This window comes from Hippocampus zosterae, chromosome 14 (assembly GCF_025434085.1).
Source record: "Hippocampus zosterae strain Florida chromosome 14, ASM2543408v3, whole genome shotgun sequence".
NCBI classification, from domain to species: Eukaryota; Metazoa; Chordata; class Actinopteri; order Syngnathiformes; family Syngnathidae; genus Hippocampus; species Hippocampus zosterae.
In genome coordinates this window covers 5,112,841-5,138,226 of record NC_067464.1, presented here as the reverse complement: position 1 = coordinate 5,138,226, position 25,386 = coordinate 5,112,841, and the positions used below count along the sequence as shown (strand labels likewise).

The 25,386-nt window shown below is 43.8% G+C and overlaps 1 protein-coding gene across 5 annotated transcripts in view; it reads right to left on the bottom strand.

The window, feature by feature from the left end:
* Positions 1-23,401, bottom strand: part of fermt2 (FERM domain containing kindlin 2) — a 35,784-nt gene extending 12,383 nt beyond the window's left edge. Inside the window, exons 1-5 of one of the 5 annotated variants that reach the window (XM_052085372.1) lie at positions 23,096-23,401; positions 21,954-22,120; positions 7,694-7,927; positions 2,796-2,924; positions 1,005-1,037 (exon numbers count right to left, since the gene is read on the bottom strand). In XM_052085372.1, coding sequence (XP_051941332.1) covers positions 1,005-1,037; positions 2,796-2,924; positions 7,694-7,927; positions 21,954-22,110 — 553 coding nt within the window. In that variant the 5' untranslated portion in view covers positions 22,111-22,120; positions 23,096-23,401. Of the gene's footprint in view, positions 1-1,004; positions 1,038-2,795; positions 2,925-7,693; positions 7,928-13,859; positions 14,018-21,953; positions 22,121-23,095 lie in introns of those variants that run through there. The other 4 variants (XM_052085373.1, XM_052085374.1, XM_052085375.1 and 1 more) reach the window with 4 other exon arrangements.
* Positions 23,402-25,386: the final 1,985 nt, after the last annotated feature.

The window sequence follows — 25,386 nt, the reverse complement described above, 5'->3', positions numbered from 1 at the left end:
AAATGGTGGAATTTCCTCTAAAAACAGATTTTACAGTGAAGAGCTCACAAAGCAAGCTACTATATTCAAAAGCGAGGCATGAACTGTACGATTTGGCCTGAATTTTGTATGCCGAGTCTTGGAAAACTGGAGGATTTTGGTCAGTGGTCAGGCAGACTTTTGAGAAATTAGCAAATCTGAGACACATGAGTGGCATTTATTCCATCTTTCCATGCCAAATCATTGATTTGAATTTGGCAGATTTAGATTGCTGTACTTGTCGACAGTGATGGCACGAGACCAAATCTGACATTTTCGGGCAGTCGGAGCAGTGGGACCTCCGGCCCACAGAATTTTAAATCGTTTCAAAGATTGGTGCATATTTTAGTAAATTGACCAATAATTTGACCTTGAAATTGGCCTTGTGGATCACAATTTTTCCCCCCATGAAATTTAATCTCTCAAACATATAAAAGTTTCAGAGATTCAATTTTATATATTTTTTTGTGAAGCAGCAATAAGGAGTCAACATATACGTACCTCAAGTATTCATTGACTAGTCTGAGTTGATGGATAGTTTGTCTCATTCCTGCCAAACCAAAATTTTTACCTTTTGCAAGTCTTGTTTATGCAATTAGCATTTCAAAGACGGACAGTGAAAATGTTTTCTTTTTCTTGATTTGAATGGACAGTTGGCAATGAATTGAAATGCGTGCCAACGATACCTAAAGGACTTTTGTTCAATCGGTTGATCCACTCATGCAGTGCTTTATGAATATTTGCACCAACGACCGCGTATGCCCAGTTTTAGGGAGGCCAACGCTCCCATAACGTCGCCCTCCGGGTCAGCTGATTTTCGCTCAGAAAAGTCAGACGACCAGGACGACTGCGAGCCCTGCAAAGGTTATGGATGTCATGTGATCACCACACGGCAGCCGTGGTAGGGGCGGGGGATGAAGGAGAAGGAAGGTGTCGGTGAGGAAGCAGTGCTGCAGAAACAGCAGAAGACAGAGGGGAAAGCTTACCTTTGACGGGTCCGATGTGTATTATCTCAGAGGCTAGAATGAGGACAGAAAGGCAGGGAAAAGAGAGGACAGCGGAGGAAATGTCACTGGGAATATTAAGGAGGGAAGGAAACAGAAGTGAAAGAAAAAAAAAGTATGAGGAGATAACGGTCATTTTCCGAGGGGAGAGCAATAATGGCAAGTTAGCCTCTGGGTTGAGGCATGGAAGGCCCGCCCATTCCGAGACACTCATTCAAGTGTCAAAACAGGCGAGGCGTTGTTGTGACAGTCCCAAGTGTCCCAACATGCTGACCCATGTTCAACACAATGGACTGGCATGCCAGCCTTGGCCCGGGAGACACTCGCTCAAGTTTTAAAATGGACTCATTCTATGTTCTTTAAAGTTCCGGGCACGAGACATTTTCTAATTTCAAAGATAGAGGGTGAAGTCGTCAGTCTCCAAGTGGAAATAATTGGTCAAATAGCCTCAGGGCTATCCACAGATGTTATTTGTGGCTCCTATCATCCGGTGCAGGTCGCTCTTACTTATGTTTCAACATCATTTTCAAATGCGGGTACAAAACCGAAATTCTATTTAAAATAAAGCTAATAATAGGTGGGGAAAAACAAACCTCTGGACATGACTGATTATTTTCAGCAAAATGGAGCACCGCCGCTTCGCAGCGACCAACGGAGGCACTGTTGATTCACTCAAAATGCGTTTGCCATCCCATGAGGTCAGCTAAGGCAAGTTTAGTTACATCCACACTCTGCCATTTCTCCCGAGCCGTTGAGAATCTGACTTAACATAAATAAAGAAATAAACAGTGGCGCCTGCTGAGCACGGTCATAAATTTCGATTGAAAATTCAGAGGATTCTTGTGGAAATGATCTTTCAAGCCAGTTATATTTGAGCAATATTCACGCATAACTCCACGTGGGGCAGTGCTGACAGTGATCAAAAGACGCCGGCATGAAAACAGAGGTCGAAAATGGTTTGCCGTTGGAAAACATCTGAAAGCAAAAATGTATCGTGGGTTCTTTTTTCTTCCTCCTAATGAATGACAGATGAAGGAATTGAAGGAAAAATGTCCATCCCAGCTGTGCGCAATAATATGCTGAGTACATTAAGTGTGCAACAAGAGTAAGTAACCACGTCGGCTTTGGAAGTGATTGCATCGTTTCCTCCCTCATTGTGATTTCAATCAGGAGACTCGGCCAGGCCCTCACGCACAGGACGGAATAACGCAGAGCAATTTGGCTAGCTATAGCATGTGATCTGATGGGGATGGCGGAACAGATTGTGCACATTCTTGTCGATAAGTGAACCCTTGGCACCATCAAACAGAAATCATATATCTGCCCATCGAAAGGAAGACGCCCTGGAGGAAATGTAATGATGTGGGATTTAGGGGGTTGCCGTTGCCCTCCATTAAAACAAAAAAAAAACAAAATAAATAAAAAATAATAGTGTGTTTTTGACATGTTAATTGCATCTTTTTCTGTTTGCTTAGGTTTAACAGTGAAAGTGGTGTTGACCCTTGTCCGGCGCCCACTTGGGTCGTAACTCAGCACTGGCTAGGCTAAAGTTAAAGTTAAAATGGCAGCGTGACCAACTATGTGTGGAATCTCAAACATCCGTCATCCTCCCCACCAAGGAAGCCAGGGCAGGAGAGGCCACGCAAGGGCTCGTATATTTGGATCGACGCACCTTTGGTGGCTGTGGGACCAAAATTCAAAATGGAGGCCCGGCGGGAACCCATCTGTGCCTGACACGTTTGAGTTGATGATAAAATATCCACAGCGACTGACCTGATCCGGGGGTTAACAACGGACCCTCTAACTCCAGATCATCCTCCTCAGCTTCCTCCAACTTTTTCTTCTTCTTTTTGGGATCACGCGGCTTGCGCAGTAGAGATAACTCCTCTGGGTGACGGATATCTGCGGAGATACAGGATGAACAATCAACAGACGGTTCATTGTTTGAACCTAAAGTGAAAAGTCAGGGTTTAAAAAGCCAACCTTAAGAATTACTGTACTTTTTTTTGTAAATGTGCGTGGAAAAACGACTATGGAGAGAGTCAGCAAAAGGGACACGGGAGAAGGTAAGAAATTCAGAGACAGCTGCAGCACATGAGGACTGGAAAAATGGCAAATCCCTTTTCTCAAGGCCCCCACAAATCTTTGCTTGGAGTGTAATCCCCAAGTGAGACAGGCCAGACAACCTCAACCATCCCACCCCCACTTTCAACAACCATTTCTCAAACTCATGCACACACGCAAAAGTGCTATTAGGTTGCTGCAGAATCGTAGAACTTTAAACACATCTTGTTGTGTGTGTGTGTGTGTGTGAGTTCAAGTGTCCACATGTGCTCGAAGAGCTCTCAATTTGATATAATGACTAAAACAGAGCAGTTCTTTTCCACTCTGTACCCCCTTCTTCGTTTCTCGGAGGCCACGGAGGCATCGGCGCGCATAGGCAGACATGTCACAAGATGGTAGGCTGAGGGGGCAGCAAGACGGCTCTAAACGTGCCAGCAGGGCCAGAAAGCTGGTGTCAAGTCATGCAAGTATTAAAATAAGTTTACCACTCGACAATAAAACTGCTCCCCCTTTGAAGATGCCCAACAGACAATGAATGTCCTTCTGTTATCAAATCCACCATGATAACCATCCGCCATGGCGCTTTTGGCATTCCCACCAAACGGTCAACGTCACCCGATGGTTTGAAATGCACATTTCAAAAGGTGTCATTTTCAGTGAAACGTTTGGAGCTTCCACTCTTGGTTTCGTGGAAGTGGGATAACGGATGGCGGCGTGTGATTGAAGAGTCTGTTTAGGGAAGCGTGAGCCGAGGGAGAACATGGTAGCAAGAAAGCTCCTTGTTTGCTTTGTGTAACTAAAGCAAAAGCATTCCAAAGTATTAAAAACTACCAGATGGGAGTTCGCTCACTCTCGCTCGCTCTCTCTCTCTCCTCCTCTGGCTTCACTGTAGCGTTCAAGCACAATCCCTGTGCCCTTATACAGCCATGTGAGGTGCAGGCGTGCTGCAGAGCTTCAGACCCACTGAGCAAGTCTGTGTGTGTGTGTTTTGAGAGACACGTGGCATTTTAACTTACGACTGAGAGATGATGGGGGGGGTGAAGTAATTGCAATACCCTTTTTGGAATTTGCAACAAACCAAATAATGAAGACCAAGTATAGTACATAATACAAACATTTTGAGGAAGGAAAAATAACAGCTCAAACTTCATACAAAATCCTGGATTTTTCCATATTATTGCTAATGACCTCAGCTGAGTGGACTTTTAAAACGTCTTTGTCTTTTTTTGTGATGCCATTGACGGGTACAACTTGCTTAAAATAAAAGTAATAAAAGCTTAACTTGTGAGACAGAACATTCTATTTGATATTTTCAGTTTTTTTTAATCAACAGCAGTCAACTTATTTTTAGACTTTACAGTTTAGAAGGTTAAAATGACACCTTCAAAATGTTATTAAATTTGACGTTCAGTAGTACAACTAATCTCGTTCTCAACATTTTATGAATGGCTGTTGTGTTTCTTTCTCAAAAGCAAATCTGACACAAAGTCTCCATTTGCTGCAACTTCATTTCTGGGATTATTCAGCGAAACAAAAAAACACAAGCAGAAGCAGAATTTACCTGGCAGAGAAACAATAGAGACGCAAATGACTCACTGCTCCCCGCTAGTACTTTTTTCTAATTTATTGCTGATGGACCCAGTCAGCGTATGTTGAATTATAGGTTCATAATATTTTACTAGCTGGCGGGAAAAACTTGACCGACACATGCCACATATTTGCGGCCTAGAATGTTGACGCTTACACACGCACGCACACACACACACAAAAAAGGATCCATTAGCGGAATTGACACCTCCAGAAGAAGAGTCAATCTTCCATCCTGCAGACTTGTGGCCGTGAGCAGGCTTACAGCCAGAGCTGAGGGCTTGACTTTGTTCCAGTCATGAAAAAAAAACATAAAAAGCTGTGCTGGAGACGTTGCACTCCCTGGAACACATGATTCACTGCTTGACTACGGCCAATCGCGACACCATCACATTCTAAATTTACGGAGCAAAAACACAATCGCAGCCCCCCCACCTCCCAAAAAGACCCTAAATGGACTAAAATGAGGGCCGATTGTGTCTGATGATATTTCTCTCACGCACCTTCGATGCAAAGAGAGTGACTCATGAACCTTCCTGGCTCGGAGGATCAATAACACTGGAATCAATGAAGATGAGACTAATAAACTGCCGGATGGAGAAATTCCAGTCGCTGTCTGTGAGGGGTAAACTCTTGATTCCGCTCGGTAGCGATCATAATCGTATATCACAATTCAACTGCCACTAGTGTAAGCCAAGAGTTTGTTTTATGAGCCGACCTTTATTAATCGGCTAGTTTTGAAATCAGTGCAACTAAAAAAAAAAAGTCCTGGCACAGATTGCGAGGTTCCACACTTGAAGAGCCTTGCTATTGTCTACAGTGCGTGCCCGTCTTTGCGCAAATACTAGCTAAAGTCGTTCATATGCCGCTAAAGTGGAGCAACCTGATTCTTGTTTACATTAAGTGGTGGTACTCAGCTGGGTAATAGAATTTTTTTTTTTTTTTTGCTGCACCTTTGGACTTGCAGCTCCGGTCATGCGTTAGTAGTCACTTACACGAGGAGGTAAACAATGGCGCTCTGTGTCAGGGTTTATAACACGGGAAAAGGTGAATTGGAGTCAACTCTGGGATGTCTAGACAAGATGAGCCCATGTCTGACTGCGCAAATGGGCGAGGAGGCGATTCTAATTAGTGGCAGATGGGTGGTTTTGGTGGAAAACAAAACAACATAGTGGAACGGCATCATAAAACGTTGCAGCCCATGCGTTTTAACTGGCACGGTTACATTAAAGTTGCAAGAGTTTGGAGTGGAACGGCCACATATATTGTCATCGCCAATCCCTTAACTCGTTCACTCCCAAAGACGTTTTTAAACGTCTTTTCAGACTTGGTTTAGAATTGGGTGGTACTGAATGAGTTTTAAAAAGACTGCAAAAGTCCCTGTGCGTTATTGCCTCATGACTTGACATGCAAGTGCCGAATGGAAAAAAGGTCAAGATGGGGGCGAAACCGTGCGATTTTTTTTACAGTACGTATTAAAAGCGCAACATTCTCATCAAAGCCTGATATCCGTGTCGGACTGCCCAAGAACATGGGAGAAGTTGTTACAATGGGAGTGTTCTTTGGACTTCCGATACTACTTGTGAATGGGAGTCTACGTATAAAGGAGTTTTGAGTGGTGATAACGTAGCTGGAAGGGGAAATTACAGTTTGTTTGCATCATAGGAAGAGATTTGTGCCAATTTTGAAGTCAATAGAGAACATCGAGGATTCATTTCAAACAAGAATTGACAAACAAACAAAGACAAGATGACAAGCTCCTTTTAATAAAAAAGTTAATAGGAATGAGGACTGGTCCATGACTTTCTGCCAGAATGTTGAATATTTTTCACATCCACTGACTAAGGGCACATTCGTCTCTGCGTTTTGCAACCAAACTATCAAGTACCGCCTCGGTATGCACCAAGATTGCCAAAGACAAGTTGTGCTAAATTTTTGAGCTGCAAAAATGGATATATTACAAACGCATTCCGCACCGGGCCATCTACAAGGCCTGTTTCGCAACCATTCGTTGCCTTCCAAAAACAATGTCTCTGTGTCTCTACACTTCATCAAAATGTGTCATTTGCTCTTTGGCTATCATAGCGTCGAGGAGCTTTTTGATTTCATTCTTGAACATTTCAGACAGGGCCGGTAAAAAACAGGAACACCGTCACATGATCCTGCCAGCTTGCTGAATGCCATCCTTTCAAATGACGCAACAGGTGTGCTCTGTGTAAAATTGACGATCATAGTGAAGTACAAAGTCGTACGTGAAGGGCTAGAGAAATCAACTCTGAACTCGTCAAGAATTTCAGCCCCTTGAACACCGTCAGGTGTCCTGTGTCGCCGTCACAACAATTTTAGCAAAGGCTCTCGTCTCCGACCGCCATCTCCATCAGGTTGCATTTTTCGCCGAGGCAATAATGGGCCTGATCCGTCCGTCCTCGCGGTTGCATCATCTTACAGTGCAAGTGTTTTATTACAATGCAAAAAGAAGAAACAAGTGTGAAAAGTACACACTTGGGGGGTGCTGCCATCCCTGCGTGCTACTCTGCAGCCAACACAAAAAAAATCCAAGTACAGTAGGAATAGGCCTAAAAGGTTTTCAGTGGTACCCTGATAAGGGTGTGAAGTGTCACACCTGACATTAAATTGACTTCGCTTGTCCTGCTGTGTCGAAAGCAGCATGTTTGTCCACGAGAACCTATCCAGACATCCAACCGCGTGACATCATCCGCCCTCTCATCTCCCCCGTCTTTGGGAATAATCCTAGTGAGCGGGCGTTTGATATTGCATGATTTCCACTTGCTGTGTTCCGAGCCAAAAATGATAATGTCTGTTTACCAAATAGAAGACAAGACAAAATGGAGCCCGGCTTCCAAGAACATGAGTTGAGAGAAAACAGTGCGCTACCGGTTGGCAGAGCTGACTGAGCATGTTGGGTAAACATGAGTGGGGAGGAATTGGGGGAACAACGCGTGAGATTCCGTAATATTGAGACGGGGGGGCGGGGGAATAAATGATACCGCTCCACTTACTGAAGGTCTTGCAGATGTCAGAGACGGCTTTGAAGACGCGGTCGGAGAAGTTGACTTTGACCTTCATGTGCTTCATGTTGGGCAGCTGTAGGCGCAGGAGCTTGTGCTGCGGTGTGAAGAGTAGCCGGGCGTCGGCCTGGATGCCGTACTTGTCCAGCGTCCAGTGGGTCTTCAACAGCCACGTCTTCTTCTTCTCCCACCACAGCGCGTGGTCCGACCAGTCCTTCTTCACGTCTGTTGGCGGGAATGCAACGTTAGCATGAAAACGTACAAAACCACCTCTGCCGACTTAGCATCCTCTTTATTTTGAAACGTTTTACTGGATGCTAATGCAATGAAACCTGATTTTTATATGGTTTGAGTTCAGCTCCCCCGCGACCCTAGTGAGGATCAAGCGGCTCGGAAGATGAATGTATGAATGAATGAATGAATGAATGAGTTCAGCTCTTTAAACGTATGCAGAATTTCATTTTTATTTTGTGCCTTTAGGCTCCATCGTGGCCATTTTTAGTCCATTCAAGTCCTCTTGCTACAATGTGGCTGAAGTAGGTTTCACAATTATAGTTTTTTTTTTCCTACCTAATTATATCATTTGTCAATTTTTGCACGAGAAAACAAGAGATGTTGTTTTCATAGTTTCCAGAAGAGCCCTTTTATCACTAAATGCATCGCAATGAGCAAATGAATGACACAATTATAATTTTATGAAGTGGGACTACCGTCTGCTGAGCAGGGAGAGGAATGACAGAAATTTTCATTTCTGTTAATTCCAAAAAAATATGGGATGGACCGGCATCACACAATGGAGAATGTTAGACTTTGGAGGTTCCAATGTCATTCCTTTCATGCGGTTTAATCCATACATCAATGACACTGCAGGCATTGGTCCAAAGTGTCAACCAAATGTCCCTTTTGGGTAGAAGATCATATGTTTGGGGTCTTCCAAAGAGTTATTTTTCCATCAAAGTGTGACGGAGGAGACCGGCGACTGTGTGAAAGCTAGCACTTGCGTAACCCGGAGGGGATATCAGCGTCATACCTTGCGCTTTGTTGCAACTGTGATCGCCGGAAAACAGGGACAACCAACTCAAAAGCCAGAGTTGCTTTCAGGCTGCTGCCCGACGGCCACTCGACATGATGACAAGGTTGCCCTGCTCTTCATTGTGTACCATGTGTGGAGAGTGACGACTTTGGGGATTTGGAGGAAATTCAAAGCAGCTGTTTTGGCTGCTCAATGTTGCGTTTCCAACGTCAACTCGACTCTCCGCTATTGCATTGAGAACTGATTAAACTCCTTGAGAAACACAAATTCTTGAAAGGATAGCTTGATAATTATAATTTCCAGATTCCCTCAGCATCATTCAGTAAGTGGTGCCTTATCGCCTGCTCTTTAGACACTGTCAGCCCATACGCAGTCTCCCCGCGGCTTTTTCCCTTTGCTCGCTGAGTCACCGTTCGGATGCAGACGTCCGTTTATTATATCATCCTTTTATCAGTTTAGCTGACATACTATATTGAGACAGCGCATGTGTCTTTAAGGCTCTGAACGGAGATGTGTCATTTAAGCGAAAAATAATGCACCAAACCGAAAGGGGGGGCGGCGGGGTGAAGCAAAAAGACCATTTAAGGCAACGAAATGGGACCAGATGCCAAATGTAATCCTAACGATTGCAATCGTGAATGATTTGCACGTCATCGGCGCTCAAATAAATGACTTAATTGGTCTGATCAGGGTCTCCCCACAGAACTGAGTACCATTCAAGGCTCAACACATGAGCCAAATGCGACACCGAATGTCACATCGGCATGACTTCCGCATGAGGACAAAGTGGAAAGCTCTCATTGACTGTGTGTGTTGTTGTTTTTTTTCCGCCATAAATAGCAATGACTGACTCATTGCTTCTGTCGCCTTCGAAAAAGGAAAATATTACGCTGATCGTGAAAGTGACTGAATGCCATGGAAACCTAAACCCTTGAAAGGGGCGTCAGTATGAACTGTTGATGCCCTCCTGCCGATGCCATCTAAAAAGGGCTGAATGAAATGGATGGGGGGAGGGGGACCAGGGGGTCAAGCAACAGATTGGCTGTTTAGAATCAGGAAACAAGACCGCTGTGATGCCAGGCGGAGCGAACCGGGTCAAGAAAGAGATTACAAAGGTGATTAGGACGGCGAAGAAAATGCAACAGGCGACTGGCCACAAGCCTCTCGATGCAGATTGTCATGATGCTGGGGGGCCCAACCGGGGGAGTGATTGTTTGTGAAGCAGTTGCTTCCACACTGTTTACGCTGCAAACACTTGGTCGCGGAGTGAAAACATTCCAAAGCTTTCTTTGAGAGGGGACGTTGTGTGCATTACTGGCGGCATGGGGTCTGGGTGTCATCACCGCTTCCTGATGCCTCAGCTGTGTTGCAGCTTTGTTGCTACCATAATCTGCTTTCACAGATCTCCCGCAAAATTTGGGTCTCCAAGCCGCAACAGATCTACGAAGATGTCGGATATGAATTTTAACAGCAGGGAGAGGACAGGAAGATTTGGTCCAGTTCTCAGGATGGGTTGGGACTGGGTGGAACCTGATAGAACCGGTAAAATTGTGACAGAAGATCTCAGAAGACTGAAAGGTTTTCTTCCGTTTCAGGCTAAGTTACTATTTTACACAGAGACACTGACCAATTACTGCGTCAGAGCCGTAATAGTAGACCAAAGCATACAGAAAGTTTTTGTCGAGTGGGCACAGACCGTCGAAGGCCAGAAGGAACGCACAGAGGGAAACTGAAGCCTACTTCACACGCAGACCTTGCACAATTGCTGTTTTGAAGTCCTAACAGTGGCTCTAGTTAGACGGGTGGGCTTCTCCGGTGGGCTGGGACTTTCGGGACAAAGAAGGAACACATTGAAGGCAACTGAAGCCTGTTCCCGACACACAGATTTGTAAAAACGTCCCAGTGGAAAATCCGGCATTGATCCAAATACAATTTCAGACAAAATCCAGCACACTGGGACATCTTCGTACTACAATTCTATGTTGCGGTTCTGTATTAACGGCAATGAAATGGATAAAAGTTGGAAAGATTGGTGGCTTCACAACAGGCTTCTCCATATTTCAGCAGCTAGCAAAAAAAAAAAAAAAAAGACAAGACAGGGGGGGTTGGTTGGGAACTGAAAATAGTCCAATGTATTTTCAAAAGCGTTTTCTCTATAACAAGCATATAATTTCTGGTGTCTGACAGCAACGTTAGCACTTATCCGTTCACTCTTCACCGCAGACCAAATTCTATAGAGATCCGGAAATCTAAGCCCTCATATATGCAGGCTACCTAAACCACGGCGCTGATGGTTGGGAGCCATGAATGCACATTATGCCCCTTCCACACTGTCTGTAGACAGGAGAACAGAGAAGAAGTTGACCGTGGAATTTTTCACCATCTGAGGTGAAAAACCGGACCCCAAAGGGACAAATCCTTCCCATCTGCGAGGCTCACTTTATCTGCCCTGTTTTGTCAAACGTTTAACCATTTTCTACCTGCCAGACAACATCCAATCATTTGATTTCGGGATGCGGTAATGTCCGCGGTATGAAACCGCAAACATTGCGGGCATAGACCACGTCGCTGGAATATGCTGTGGTAATTCCGTGATGTCTCTGTGTGAAAGAGGGTTCAGTAACCCTCAAGTGTATTTTTATAGCCCTTAATCACAAGCGTCTTAAAGGGCTTCACACACCCACAGTTGACAAATGTGAGTGACATCCGCTGCTCTGAAGCCCTGAAGAGGGCAGAGAAAAATCACAACATTCTTGTCGTTCCACAGTAGCCTTCATACATTTCATGCGATACATTCTCGCCTTCTGCCCATGTCTTGTTGAAAGCGCCAGGCGCTGATGCTGACGTCATCTGATTATCTGATTGTGCAATAATTGTGCTCATATCCCGCTGAGAGTGATCCCCCGCTATTTGCAAGGAATGGAAACCAAGCCATGCTATCGCGTTCTCATAAGTTTAGTCCGTACTTTAACTCATTCACTCCCAAAGACGTTATTAAACGTCTTTTCAGACCGGGTCTAGAATTGGGTGGTACTGAATGAGTTTTTATTTGCTTTCAGATGCCACACTATGGCTGCAAAAGTGTAGTTTTGTCTGAAATGAAGATCCTCAACTCACTTTAGCACAAAGATGTCAACAGATGGCGACAAAGAAAAAACGTTATAGCCTTAGCACAAGAACAGCGATAAGGTGTGTTTTTCAGCAAATAACTGAGGATCGGTTTTAAAACAAAGCAAGTGAGAATTGGAGGTTACGGAACGGGAAAAATATGGGTGTTGACCGTAAATATTTTGGTTGTACTATTACAGCTCCAACGTGGCAACTGCGGCTGACTCTAGTCAACAAGGATTTTCCTACCGATTCACAATGCAGCGTCGGAGTGAAACATTCGCTCGGCTCCGACCACTTTGCAGACACTTGTGTTAAGGAGGTTTCAGTTCAATTCCCCAACAGGACCAGCACCTCATTGTCGCGAGCATGGTGAGGCTTCCGGGATGCGTTCCTTTTGCAACAAGGCTGTAACTTAATCCCCACGCAAGGGAACAGGGAGCGCCAACGGCCCATCCAAGCTAAAAATACACCCTGCCAAACCTGACGTAATGCGGCCCGCCCGGAGGAGAAGCGGGAGGGGGCTGGTTGAGGGGGCTAAGTAATTGGGTGCACCAAACGTGGACCGGCGAGCCCCTCGTTGGAGTGATGGGTTTGTGCCTCGAAAGACACGGGTAGGGAGAGCAAAAAGCAAAGTCGGTGTTTTTTTATAGCCTCAACAGGACGGGAAAGATGAGCCAAAGATTGAACGCGTGTGCCGTGTTCTTATGCATCCATTAAATGCATTAGATGTGCGTTTGTTTGTACGTGGCCACGCTTTCGCGAGCTAAATTAATCCTTTCATTATGGCAAAGTGATTCGTTTTTATAGGACGCGTTCCAACCGGGACCGCTTCTCTGGCTCCCGCAGTCAGCAACGCTGCTTAACACCGATTCAGGAATATCAGATCAGTAGAGGAATACATTGTTCCGAAGGATAATGCGGGAAATGTTGCTCCTTTTAGGCAGTCGCTATACTGATGTTCAGTAAGCATTGATGCTGATGGAAGCCTTGGGGGAGGGGATACTGAAGAGATGGATGGAGGAGAAAATGAAAAGGACATGGGGAAAAAAAATGGAAGCAGATCAATAAGAGGATAGACCAGAACATGAACTAGCTATTTTCATTATTTTTTTTCCTTCAGGGTTGGGTGGGGCAGGATTGTAATTAGATGATCAAAAACCTCCAAAGAGTTAACTGACAAAAGGAAAGTCATTTTTCAGTGGTAAGCCTTCAAATAATTCATCGGTTATCAAATTTAACAACTTGTCCCGTGACAGCTTCTGGTGGTGTTTGTCAACAAATTAGTCTGGATGTCCTGATGTCACTTTTTTTTTTTGTTTTTTTTTTTGCATCCGAGTGCAAGTCACTTGATTTGGAGTAGCTGACGATACGGAGTTCCGTCCCAATACCACATACAAATGATCTCAATTATCTTTTTGTTTTTCCTTTTTTAATAAATCTATGATCATATGAAACCTTTTTACACGACTGTAAAACAGCAGTGATTATAATCAAGCAAAATCTAAAATGGCATTCTTGAATTTGCAAATGAAAATGTTAAGCATCTGATCTTTTTTTAGCCAATGCCGATGAACTGAAAAGTGCACAATCGACCCCGAATTCCGATCATGTCGATTGGATTGGGACAGGCCTACAAATTAGCCAAAGTGGTGAATCTGTGAGTTTTTCGAAATGACAAGCCAGGTTTCTTATTATTTCCTATTGTGAAGAAATTTAATTTCTTCAACCTGAGGTGGTTGGTTCAAATATATTTTGTTTAAAAGACAACAAAGGGCTCATTTCGTCCATCTAAACTGTCTTGCAACAGCAAAATGCAAATATTTGAAATAATAGATGTCTAGTGTGGTTTCAACAGAGAAGAAGAAAATAAAGAAACAGCAGCTGGCAGTCAGCTGAGCCCGCATGCAAAACACAAGACTCGTGACATTGACAGATAAGTGTTTGACACATGTTGCCAGTCACAGTGTTTGCAACCCTCGCACAAACAAACACACACACAGTGTAATCTTTTACCGTCTGCGATGCTGTTCCAAAGGTGTGCCGGTTATGGGGGAAGGGGCTTGGTGGGGCACGATGGCAAAGCTCAGCATTTTCAGATGATGAAACCACGACGAAGAGGGCGAGGTTCATCCTGCAGCTTTTATAGCGACTCCAGTGTGGCGCCGCTCGACAACAACTTTGTTTGCATACACAACATGGGGGGTCATCTGCGGGTTTTGTTTGCCTGAATTCAAGCCTCTCGTTGGTGGAAAGGCAACGTTGGTGAACATTTAAAACAGAACGCAAATGGTCCTCCGTTTCACAATCAGGCCAGATCGTCAACATGAATGCAAAAGCCGTGATAAAGACAGACAGGTGATGACAACATCTGCACCTCACGACACAAACACAAGATTAGCGTGGCTGATTGAAGTGATACAAAACACGAGCCCATGGGGGAGGGGGGGGGGCTGCAAAACTGGTTCCCTGTCATTTTTACAGCAAAGATTCAACTAATCTGATATGGATACCAGAAAAATGCGAATGTATTTTATACATAGATTAAGTTAACACAGTAGTATATTTTAAATGTTCTACATTGAAATGTGGACTAATATCACAAAAAATATATAATTGTGTTTTATATATATGAATGTTCCTTGTTACTCTGAAGATAGTTTTGTTTTTTTTGTTTTTTTTACTTAAATATGTCAATTTTTTTTCTGTCAAAAGTTGAACGTGGCCTTAGAACATTATACAATGTTTTCCAATTCAAAAAATTCCACCCGTGGAGGCCGGAAAATAGGCTCCAATATTTCATACAAGTGAGTCTCTTATTTTCTACTGCGTTTACTGGTCGCGTATCTTCTGCGATACAGTAGGCTTCTGTATTTCTGATATCTGTGTTGCATCATAGGGCATGGCACAGGAGAAAGCCAACTTGTCTGTTGCACAAGCTCTTTGTGGACTCTATCGGGTGGCCACTGCTTCAGGTAGACGACAAAACAAAAAATAGAAAGCTTGGTGGCATCATTTGTCTTTGTGTGAATGTGCACTAAGGCATAATTTGAAATACACACTGCTTCCTCCTTTCCTGCCTAACTTTACAACACCTAAAATAACTCCACACTGCCAAACTTTTTGGCAGTTTCTTGTCAGTGATGTCATCCGTTGAGCTTTGGGTTGTGTGTTCCCTCTTTCATTCCGAGGGAAAACTTTTTTTTTTGGAAGCACTCATCCACAACTTTAGTGCACGGCTGTCGGCGACTAGCAGGAGTGCTTTGTGTCAACCTAACTTGGCATGGTTCTATGCTCACAGGTACAGTGGTAGCTCGAAAATGTATGATGCTCCTTGATTCGTACAATTGGCGAAACAAACAGAAATTTCAGGGCAACTTCATGCAAAAATCCGGGTCTGTCGCTCAACATTTCCAACATGGATTGGATAAACTTTATTGTCAAATGTACTGTATGTGTAACATGCAGCACAGATGAAATTTCTTCCCATGAGCATCGAATCACAGCGATATCATGTCTCATAGATGTTTTCTTCCAATAGTGCAAGTCAACTTTAAAACCTGACATTTGTTGTACAAATTCTCCCGAAATGTTGTGGCCGTATGCAAAATTCAGTGTCGAGGTTTGTAAATTATTAACGCAACACTGAATGAATTCAATTGTTGGTTTTGAATAGTTTAAGAGGAAGAGCAGCACGTTTATATTTTCTCAAGGATAGATTTCAGCGTGCAGCACAAACCTTACCGGCCGAAAGTTATTCAGGCTTTTTAGCCAGCATAAAATCGAGTCAAAAACCCAATTAGGCTTGTGAACTTTTGACAGGAACGTACTTTGTACTCTTCAAATCAATGATCTCAGAAGGTCACGAGTGAACTAGAAGAGGTCAGGGGACATTACGACTGTTTAATATTGACTGTCTTGTCACTAACAGTTCCAGGCTCAGGGAGGGTATCCAGTCGAAAGTAACCATACACAGAATAGTTAGAGAACACTAACTTTGGCTGTTTAAAATAGCTGCTCTATCAGTACGTGGAACATTTTAGAAGGTGACGGCAGAATGCAAGCTGGCAGTGCAAGACAAAAAGAACACAAGTACAGCCATGCTAGCGTTGATGCATTAGAGGCCAGATGGCTATTAGTGTAAACCTCAGAGACAGGTAGTTTGTGTCCATTCGCGTCTTCATCCAAACAGAGGTGCGCTCCCGTGCTTTGCATCACCCTGATGCAGCTTGATACATTTAGGGACCTTGAGGAATAATAACATTACCAAGAAAGCGAAGAGGGGACTCAGACAAATTGAGCCAAGATATGCAATATGCATGATGGGGCCCCCGGGGACGACTATGAGCTGCATACCCGCCTGGACTCAACCATTAAACTAAGCATGGATGCAATGAAGGTGTAGTGCCCCGACATGAGTTGTTTGAGTTTCAAGCCTTGGTCATTTCTTTGACTTGTGTTGAGAGCAAAAATTTGACGTGGAGAAACTACGGGACAAGATGGCAACAGTGGGGCATTTTGCCATGTTTCTTATTTATAATCATGACTGTCAAGAAAGAGTGATAAGGGCGTTAAAATCCTATGATAAAATAAAGGATGTGGGTGGCCCGGTAGTCCAGTGGTTAGCACGTGGGCTTCACAGTGCAGAGGTACCGGGTTCGATTCCAGCTCCGGCCTCCCTGTGTGGAGTTTGCATGTTCTCCCCGGGCCTGCGTGGGTTTTCTCCGGGTGCTCCGGTTTCCTCCCACATTCCAAAAATATGCGTGGCAGGCTGATTGAACACTCTAAATTGTCCCTAGGTGTGAGTGTGAGTGCGAATGGTTGTTCGTTTCTGTGTGCCCTGCGATTGGCTGGCAACCGATTCGGGGTGTCCCCCGCCGACTGCCCGAAGACAGCTGGGATAGGCTCCAGCACCCCCCCGCGACCCTAGTGAGGATCAAGCGGCTCGGAAGATGAATGAATGAATGAATGAAAATAAAGGATATCTTATATTATCTTAAACTGCAGACCTAGCTCCATGAAAATATGGACAAGCTTTGTTTTTATGTTTCATTCTAACAGCAGGCCTCCTTATTCGTTTTTACTCTATGACAGTTAAGGATGCCATTGAGATCGCAAAAAAGAACGAAAACACATTGGATTGTATTTATTGGAAGTGTAGAGAAAATGGGCACTCCAAAGAAAAATAATTTCAGGTTTTAAATTAAACAATGTACATTCAGCAAGAGTAAGTAACATTTAATCAGTGTCGTCATAAAGGTGCCTTGGGGATGGAAAAACAAGACCTTCGGTTTGGCTCCTCATTGTGCAATGACAGTAGAACCTGAACAAAAAGCGCCATATCGGTTTACTGCGTTGAGACTTGGGTGTGCGGTTTTGCGACAACAATACCAGAGGTTCTAAAATGTCCTCAAACGATGGTTGGATGCCTTGTGTCGCATAAACCATTGAAGGAAAATGGAAGGGAAAGAAAGCATTGGAATCCAAGATGATACGATCTCACGATACTTTGCCAATGATAATACTATCACAATAAATTGAAGAACGTAGTCCATAAATCACTCGAACCGCACAACTCATGGAAACCTAAAAGTTGATCTTGCAATACTTGGCCAATGAGACCACGAATACCAAGAAACAGCGAGTGTGCGATATCCATCACGTGCGATACATGACGATATTTACTGTAGCTAACTACCGAAAACTCAAAGATACCAATAATAGAGACGACTGCGATTATGCGATAACCATTACATATTGGAAAATCTTATACAACACCTGACGATTTCTTTTAGGGAGCTCATAAAAATTGTGTCATGCCACAATATTTTGCAGATGACGCCATTACCATCGATTTGAAGCATCACAATATTTATGTAACTACTGAACCCTCAATATAGCAGATTACATTTTGCCAACGATAGCAATAATATCACGATACGTCATTTGTACGATAGACACGTTACAGTGGAAGAAAACCATACATCGATGTAGCTATCAGTGGGATAACGGATACATTGGGACAAAAACATCTACCATACCTCACGATAGCACATGCATCGTAATATCACTCGTCGTTTGGCTTTGCGGTGAACACTGACAATCACGCCAGGTAACAGGTTCAATTTGTCAACGCACCGATACGATATTGTATTGTAAGTGAATGCCATTAAATACATCCCATTATCAATATTTTGCTGCACATGTGGTCGATTTATTCTATGCTGGAAGTCCATAGTCAGCATATGAGCAGAGAACGGCACAATCACTGCCCTGCAGCATCTTGCAAGTGAGACAGGAAAGCGCTGGCCTGGGCAGGACCGCTATTTAGGCTAACTACTTCCTGTCAGGGAGATTAGGGAGCAGGATGATCCCCGGGCTTCTTTGCAATTCATAAAAGCCAGATCCTTGCTAGCACCGACGATGCGACTCTACACTTTGAGAATGATGTCATGGTTGAGTCAAGTGATCAAGGTTATATTTTCCCAAGACGTGTTCCAAGCTAAAGGACTAGCGTTAAACCCTAAAAATAAAAGCGAAATGTGACAGAAGAGCGGGAATCGGTCAAGCTGCAGAGGGTGAAAATAAGGTGCGTATAAAAGCCCAGAGGAAGTTTGACATCCTGTGGCGTATCACATCTGTTTCCTCACAAAACTTGCCCTCCAATTGTTGGAAAGGCAAAATGAAAAATTGACAAAGTTCCGAGCAGGACACCAAATTTAGAATAAGTGGACTCCTTCTGAGAGAGTCCACAAGAAGATTAAGAGACGTGTGGATGAGCAAAATAAACAAGCACCCAACCTGGCTAGCAATGTTGCCTTTTTGGGCAGTCCGGACGCGATTCCGGAGCCCCTTGCCGTTTTTAGGTGGCTGACACTTTGCAGCGCACGTGGAATTCTTCTCATATTTGTGTTGGGGGGGGGGGAAACAGATGAGAAGATTGATGACGAATGTAAATGTTTAAAAGCACCCAAGATGTGTGAGTAATGTTCTCCGTGGTTGAACGGTCGGCTGACTTTCAAGGCTCCCCCTGCACGGGAAAAAAAACTACATAAACGATCAGTCACAGAAGATTTTGTGTTTGCTCAACTTCTATTTATGGAACAGCTGAGCAGCCAGAACACAGCCTTAGTATCACCTCAGAATGGATTCTAATGCACGATTCATTTTTCTATGTTTTTACTTTTTTTTTTTTTATCATTGCCATGGTTGGTCAAGGCGCTCTCTAACTTCCACCCATTTATAAAAAAATAAGCGTTAACATAGTTGTAATCAGTCAAAACAACATTTTTTTTTCTTTTCACCATCACGGCGCAACAACAGACACCTAACCTCTAAATTTTTGTTTCCTTTTTTTTTTAGATTCCTCCTAAAAAAAATCTGGAGTTGGACTGCAACAAATATTATATTCAATTGCATTTTTTAAATTTAAAAAAAAAGTTGTGTTTTGGATTTTTTTTAATTATTGAAAATGTAGAGATGCATGCTTTTTGCTGTTATGAAAAAGCAAATACGTTTTTTGCTTCTCGCCCCTAAAAATGTATATGTTTTAGATTTAAAAAAAAAAAAAAGAGAACATGTGGAGGCACATTCTTACAAAACCTGTTTTGGATTAACTGACAACACAACATTTGAAGATTCATGCCTTTGTTGAATAGTGACAATAGCGTCTTTGATCACAAAAAGCTCAGTGTATGAATGGGCGAATCTGAAATCCTGAACAGGGTCACCTGGGGCAAGGGTCTCAGTTTCAGTGAGAATGTCCCAAATACTTAATTCAAAGACTTCAACTATTTGTCCATCCATAACAGATGTTATGTCGCCAGGGTTGGAAAAAGTAGTGATCGGGGGGGGGGGGGGGGGTTCTCTTGAGGGGGGAGTGGAGAATATAGCAGTGACTGCAGCGGCATACGAAACAGCATGCCAGACCCTGGAAGTCATTTCCTGCTGCATCCAAGACTTTTATGGAATTCTAGTAGTAGTGTGGCTGACGAGGTCCCTCTCTCTGACCCCGCCCCATTGTTACTTCGTGTGTCACCCCTCTCGCCCGCCAACCCCCCACCCAACCCGATCCTACACTCAGCTACAATACTGTTAATACTGTTTTGCCAGCCAAATGCGCTCAATAGGAGCCAATAACCCTGGTATTGATACATGAACCTGGTCGTTTGGTGAAAGCACCAGGAAATTTTATAAAATCCGCCGCCCGCAAATGTTTGTGCAATATTTGTGTTGTCTTTTACAGGCACGGGCAGCACTTTATCAGAAAACAAGAGAACTGACAGAAGGGCGAAAGCATTACAAGAGGCTGGCTTTAAATAAGGGTTACCGTGGGTGGTGGTGGAAGTACAGCTGTGATCAATAGTTGAGTGCCTTTCTGGCATTTGTCTATTTAATCCATTATCGAAGGCCATCTGAGGCTGCAATAGTACGCCCCGGACGACCGGAGAGGAAGAGTTGACTGACTGAAGCAGGCGAGTAGACGAGCGAGCGTCTGGCCAATCACGTGGGCGTGCTCACGTGCGCTAACACGTGCACGGCTACCGGCGAGAAACGAATTTTATAAGGACAGCTGCATTTGTCAACACATTGCCGGGTGGATGTGCTGAACATGTACGACATTTGGATGTGAATGTTCACAACATGGACTGAGCATCAGGCGTATTTGGTTTAAAAATGAACATACGCAATGAACGAAGTATGCCTTATCCACTACCTTTATTCCAGAGGAGATTATGGGGACCGAGTAAAAGGAGTGATTGTGGAGTACAAAACTACAACGATGGAGCAGACAGCGGGTCAGCTGTATTTCTCTTCAATATAAAGAGACTCCGAGAGGAGATTATGGGCACTGAGAAAAGAGAGTGATGCACCAAAGTGGAGACTGTGGAAATCCAGAACAAAAATGAGGAAAACACAGTTAGGATGAATTTAGTTCTCACCATAAGGACAATAATTCTATGCAAAAGGAGATTAAGGGCATAGACAAAAAGAGAAAATTTCACCAAAATTGAAGTTGTGGCGAATATTTTTTTTATCTGAGAGGAGATTGCGGGCAGTGGGAAAACGGGGTGCTGCAGAGAAGTGATACTGTGTAGCATAACACAACAACCGATAAGAACAAAGGTTTTTCGTATTTACTTCTTGACATAAGGAGACCAAGTTTATCTGAGAGGAGACTGGGGGCAGTGAAAAAAAAATTATGCAGTGAAGTGGAGACTGCGGAGCATAAGACTACACCAACAATGATGGCAAACTAGGGTCACCTTACTTTTCTCCATAAGCAAACTCATTTTACCCGAAAGACGATTCAGCACAACAAGGAATGGGAGTGCTCCAATAAAATGGAGACTGTGGAACACAAACCACAGAAATCAGCGGTTTGAGCAGGTATTAGAATGTTTAACCATCATTTAACCTAAGTTAGCTTAGGTTAAATGATGAATGGAAAACAAACCACCTCAACACTTTATCGACCGGCTAAAGACGTGCACAGTGAACAAAGGCCTAAATCATGAGGCGGTCCAGGACAGGAGAGCTAAAAGCGGGAGCGTGGGCCGGGAATAAAAGCCTAGTGCAGCCCTGCAGGAATGTCGGGCATTCCGGCAGGCAGTCTTCCACACATGATACACTGTCACCCCTCTCTTACCCCGCAAAAATAAATAAATAACAACATGACATTAAAAAACAGCTCTTTTCTCTGTGTTCCTTGTGAAACAATGTGCTGTTCAACTAGCTGCAACAGAGTACCACTGTTGCACAACTGCGTTCTTTCTTGCTTGAGCCACTGACGTTTGTGGATTATTTCCTATAACTTTGCCTTTGTTATTTATTGCTGTTGGGCAAGACGGTGGGGAGGGATGAACGATTTTGAAAAATTGGATTTATACTGATTATTGGTGCGTTTGTGGGACCAAAATCAACCAGATCTAATCCATCTCAAGAGGTGGCCATATTGTCCACTTGCTGTCGACTGAAAATTATGTCAAAGTAGCTCACGGCCAATCAGGGCTCAGCTTGCGAACGTCACATGAACAGTTTGAATGGTGTCGCACATGTACACTCCAAGACTGCGCTTGATAGTTTTTATGACGCATAGCCATGGCTCACCTAGTTTCTCCACCAGCTTGAGCATGACCCCGCCGATGTGGATCTCGCCGGTGACCCTTAGCGACACGTCCCGGTGGAGGTCAGTAACGTGCATCTTCAGCTCCCACGTCCCATCGGCATAGCAGCCATCAGGCATCCGGATTCCATCCAGCGCCATTCTTGTTCCTAAAAAAAAAAAAATTAACACACAAACTACAGTAAGAGACTAAATATTTGACCGAAAAAACTTTTGGATTAATGGTGAAGAGGAGCACAGCTGCATCAATTCAAGTTTTGTAGATTAGCATGTCCTGGATGACTAAGAATCTACACAGATGAGAGTAATAAACATGAAATGAGGATCTCTATGCAATAGCATCCTTTCAACCCTGATGCACTGTTTGGGTCAAACGTGACATGGGCCTTACCAATTATACTTTGCATCTGAAATGGTAAAATGTTGCTCAATTTAGCATCAGTCCACTTACCAACATCAACATACATATATATAATTTGATACCTAAACACGTTTTGTATACATTTAAAATAGAAATTAGCCAGAGAGGGCACATGTTCACTCTTAATGTTTGTTTTATTGAGCCGATTCTACTGCCTCCATGCTAGGTCGACATTAAAACAAGCGGGAAAAAAAGTATAAACAGCAACAAAAATGAATTAATATCGCTTTTTAAAACGAATTGGCGAACTTGTGGTGGTTTTAGACGCGACCTGTTGTGGATTCGTGAAAAAAGTGTATGAGCCCATCTGTCAATTCTCAAAGCGAGACGGTCCCGTCCAGGAGAGGGGGTGGGGGGCTACGCCGGGCTAAACGTGGCCGAAAAAGGAGAGTCTCTCCCGGGTTGAGTGGGTGGGTCCCCGGGTGTTACCCCGGATCCCTTTCCAGGAGCTTGTTACCTGCGGAAGTGATTCACCTGTTGTAAAGTAACGGTCTCGCACTGTACACGACACACGTCCGCGTACGTAGCCTAGGTTTCATTGTGTAAGCGTCGTACTGCCCTTCAAACGCACAATAAGTATTAAAAACAGCAGCGAAATGGCTGACATGACCGCGTCGCAAAGTTAGATGCTAACGGCTAAAAGCTAGGATTTAAAAAGCGGCATTGTACGCTCGAACTCCGAAAGTAAACTGAATACAACACTCACCTTCACAAAAAGACACTCAAACGCTCGACGACACGTTACAAAGCTGCTTTTTGTCCTTCTTTATAACATGCAGGATGAGTTTTGGGGAAGGGAAAGACTATCCAAAATGAGAGGGAAAAAATCCCGACGAGTCGCCCTAGAAGAAGTAGTGGAGTATTCCCAAGCACTTTTCCAGCAGACTTGGTCCTAATGGAGTCCAGCCGTCCCCTCTCCCTCCTCCTCTTTTCAGCAAAGGATCACGTCACTGCTCCAATCTCTCTCTTCCTCTCTCTCTCGGTGCCACCGTATGAAAGCAGGGAGGCACTTTTTAAATTGGCTGACATGCAAGAGGAAGGAAAGAATGTAGGAAAAGTGGAACGAGGGTGAAAATCAAGCATGGTTTGAAAGAAAGTTAGAGGGAAGGAAGCAAAATATGAAAGAGGAATGAGGGACGAAGGTAGATGTGAAAAGGGAAGGACATAGGGAATCAAGGTGTTTTACAAAAGGATGGAATATACAGAAGAACAGAAGCAATTTCGAACATAGGATGCAAGGACAAAGGATGGGAGGAAAAATGTCAAGTACACATGAAGGAAGAGGAGAGGAAGTCAAAAAAGGGATGGAAAAAGAGAAAGCCCAGACGGACGGAAATGAAAGATAGGAATAATTTATAAATTGATGGGGGAATGATGAAAGGGAAGAATGATAGAAACAAGAATGGTCGGAAAGGAAAGATAGGAAGTTTGATATGAAAGAAGGGTGGATGGAAAGGATGGGGCAGAAGCAGAGACAAAGGAATGCTGAAAGGAAGAAGAAAAGAAAGGGTAGGATGGGAAGGAGCGCAATATAAGGCAGAAAATGGCAAGGACTAAGGAGTGAAGGAGGCAAAATGGGCAAAGGAAACGAGGAAAATAGGCCAGAGGGATGGATGACAGCAAGGAATAATGGAAATGTATGAAGGGAGGACGGAAGTAAAGTATGAATAAGGGAGAGAAGAAGATAGGACGGATGGATGGAAATACAGTAAAAGGAATGACGAAGGATGGAAGCTTAAGGTAGGCAAGACAAAGAAATGAAAGACCTGAAGGGGAATTGAAGGAAGGATGGAAGGCAGGTTAGAGGGCAAGGACACAAATAAGGACACATGCAAGGGAAAAGGCAAGGAAGGAAAAAAAGAGAGAAATGATGGAAACGAGTTGAAAAAAAGGAAGGAAGGAAACAAGGATTCTTCGAGAGGGTGAAGTTTGAGAAGCGGATGGATATCGTCCCACTTCTTGTCCGTTAACTGTTTTTGGTTCATCGACAATCCCTGTGAGCAGTGGGGCCATAAATGGAAACAGCAGGGGAAGCAGACTGAGCAGATGGCTCAATAGGAGCTATTGTTTCCCCCGCGTTAGCTATACTTGACTGACCTCTCCTGGCCCGGCGCGGAAGAGCAGGCCCGGTGCAAGTTTCCGTGTTTTAATGCGCTCTCTTCGGACCGGTGCAGATGTTTCCCAGACTGTATTCAAAGTCACAAGGAGGTTCATTGACCGTCCAGAACACCACTTTGTTGTTCGCGAGAGCGTTTTTGGCTCGGAAAGAATCTCATGCATCCCAGTAGCCCAACAAACGCATCCTTTGTCCTCCCCCAAAAATCTGACGTCCTACACATCAGCATGCAGTAGTTCAAAGACAATGGCGAGCATTTTGTAATTTTACATCTCTGTGAAGTGTAATTAGCACTATTTCAAAACAAATCTTGCCAGCAGTTAAAGAAATTGAAGGTTGGAAGGAAGGGGATTAAGAGAGCGTCACGGAAACAAGGACAGTAACGAAATGAAGGGATGCTGAAGGAAGATTTGAAAGATGGAAGGTCAGAAGGAAAATAGGAAGGACAGATGAAATGAGCAAAGAAGGAAGGAGGCATGGAAGGGAAGAAGGGTGGACAACAATGATGGAAGACTGAAGGGAAGGTCGGGGACGAGGAATAAAACAAGGACTTATGCAAAGAAATAAGCAAGGAAGGCTGAAGGATAAGAAAAAGGATGACATTCATTTCACCGAAATGATGCTAATGTAGCATAAGCTAATGAGTAGCATGGAGCTGGCAACTTACTGGATAAACTGTAGTTCTTAAATCTGTGGGTGCTTTTACTTGAATGTTAGGAGTCCATTATCCAAAGCATACCACATCACTGACAAGACCAAATGAGACGAGGTTAATGGTTGTATTCCAAAATAAGGAATGCCCTTTAATGACAGGGAATAAATAGTTACAGTGTGTGCGATGGAGTTTAGGATCCATTCACAGGCATTTGTTGTTGTTATT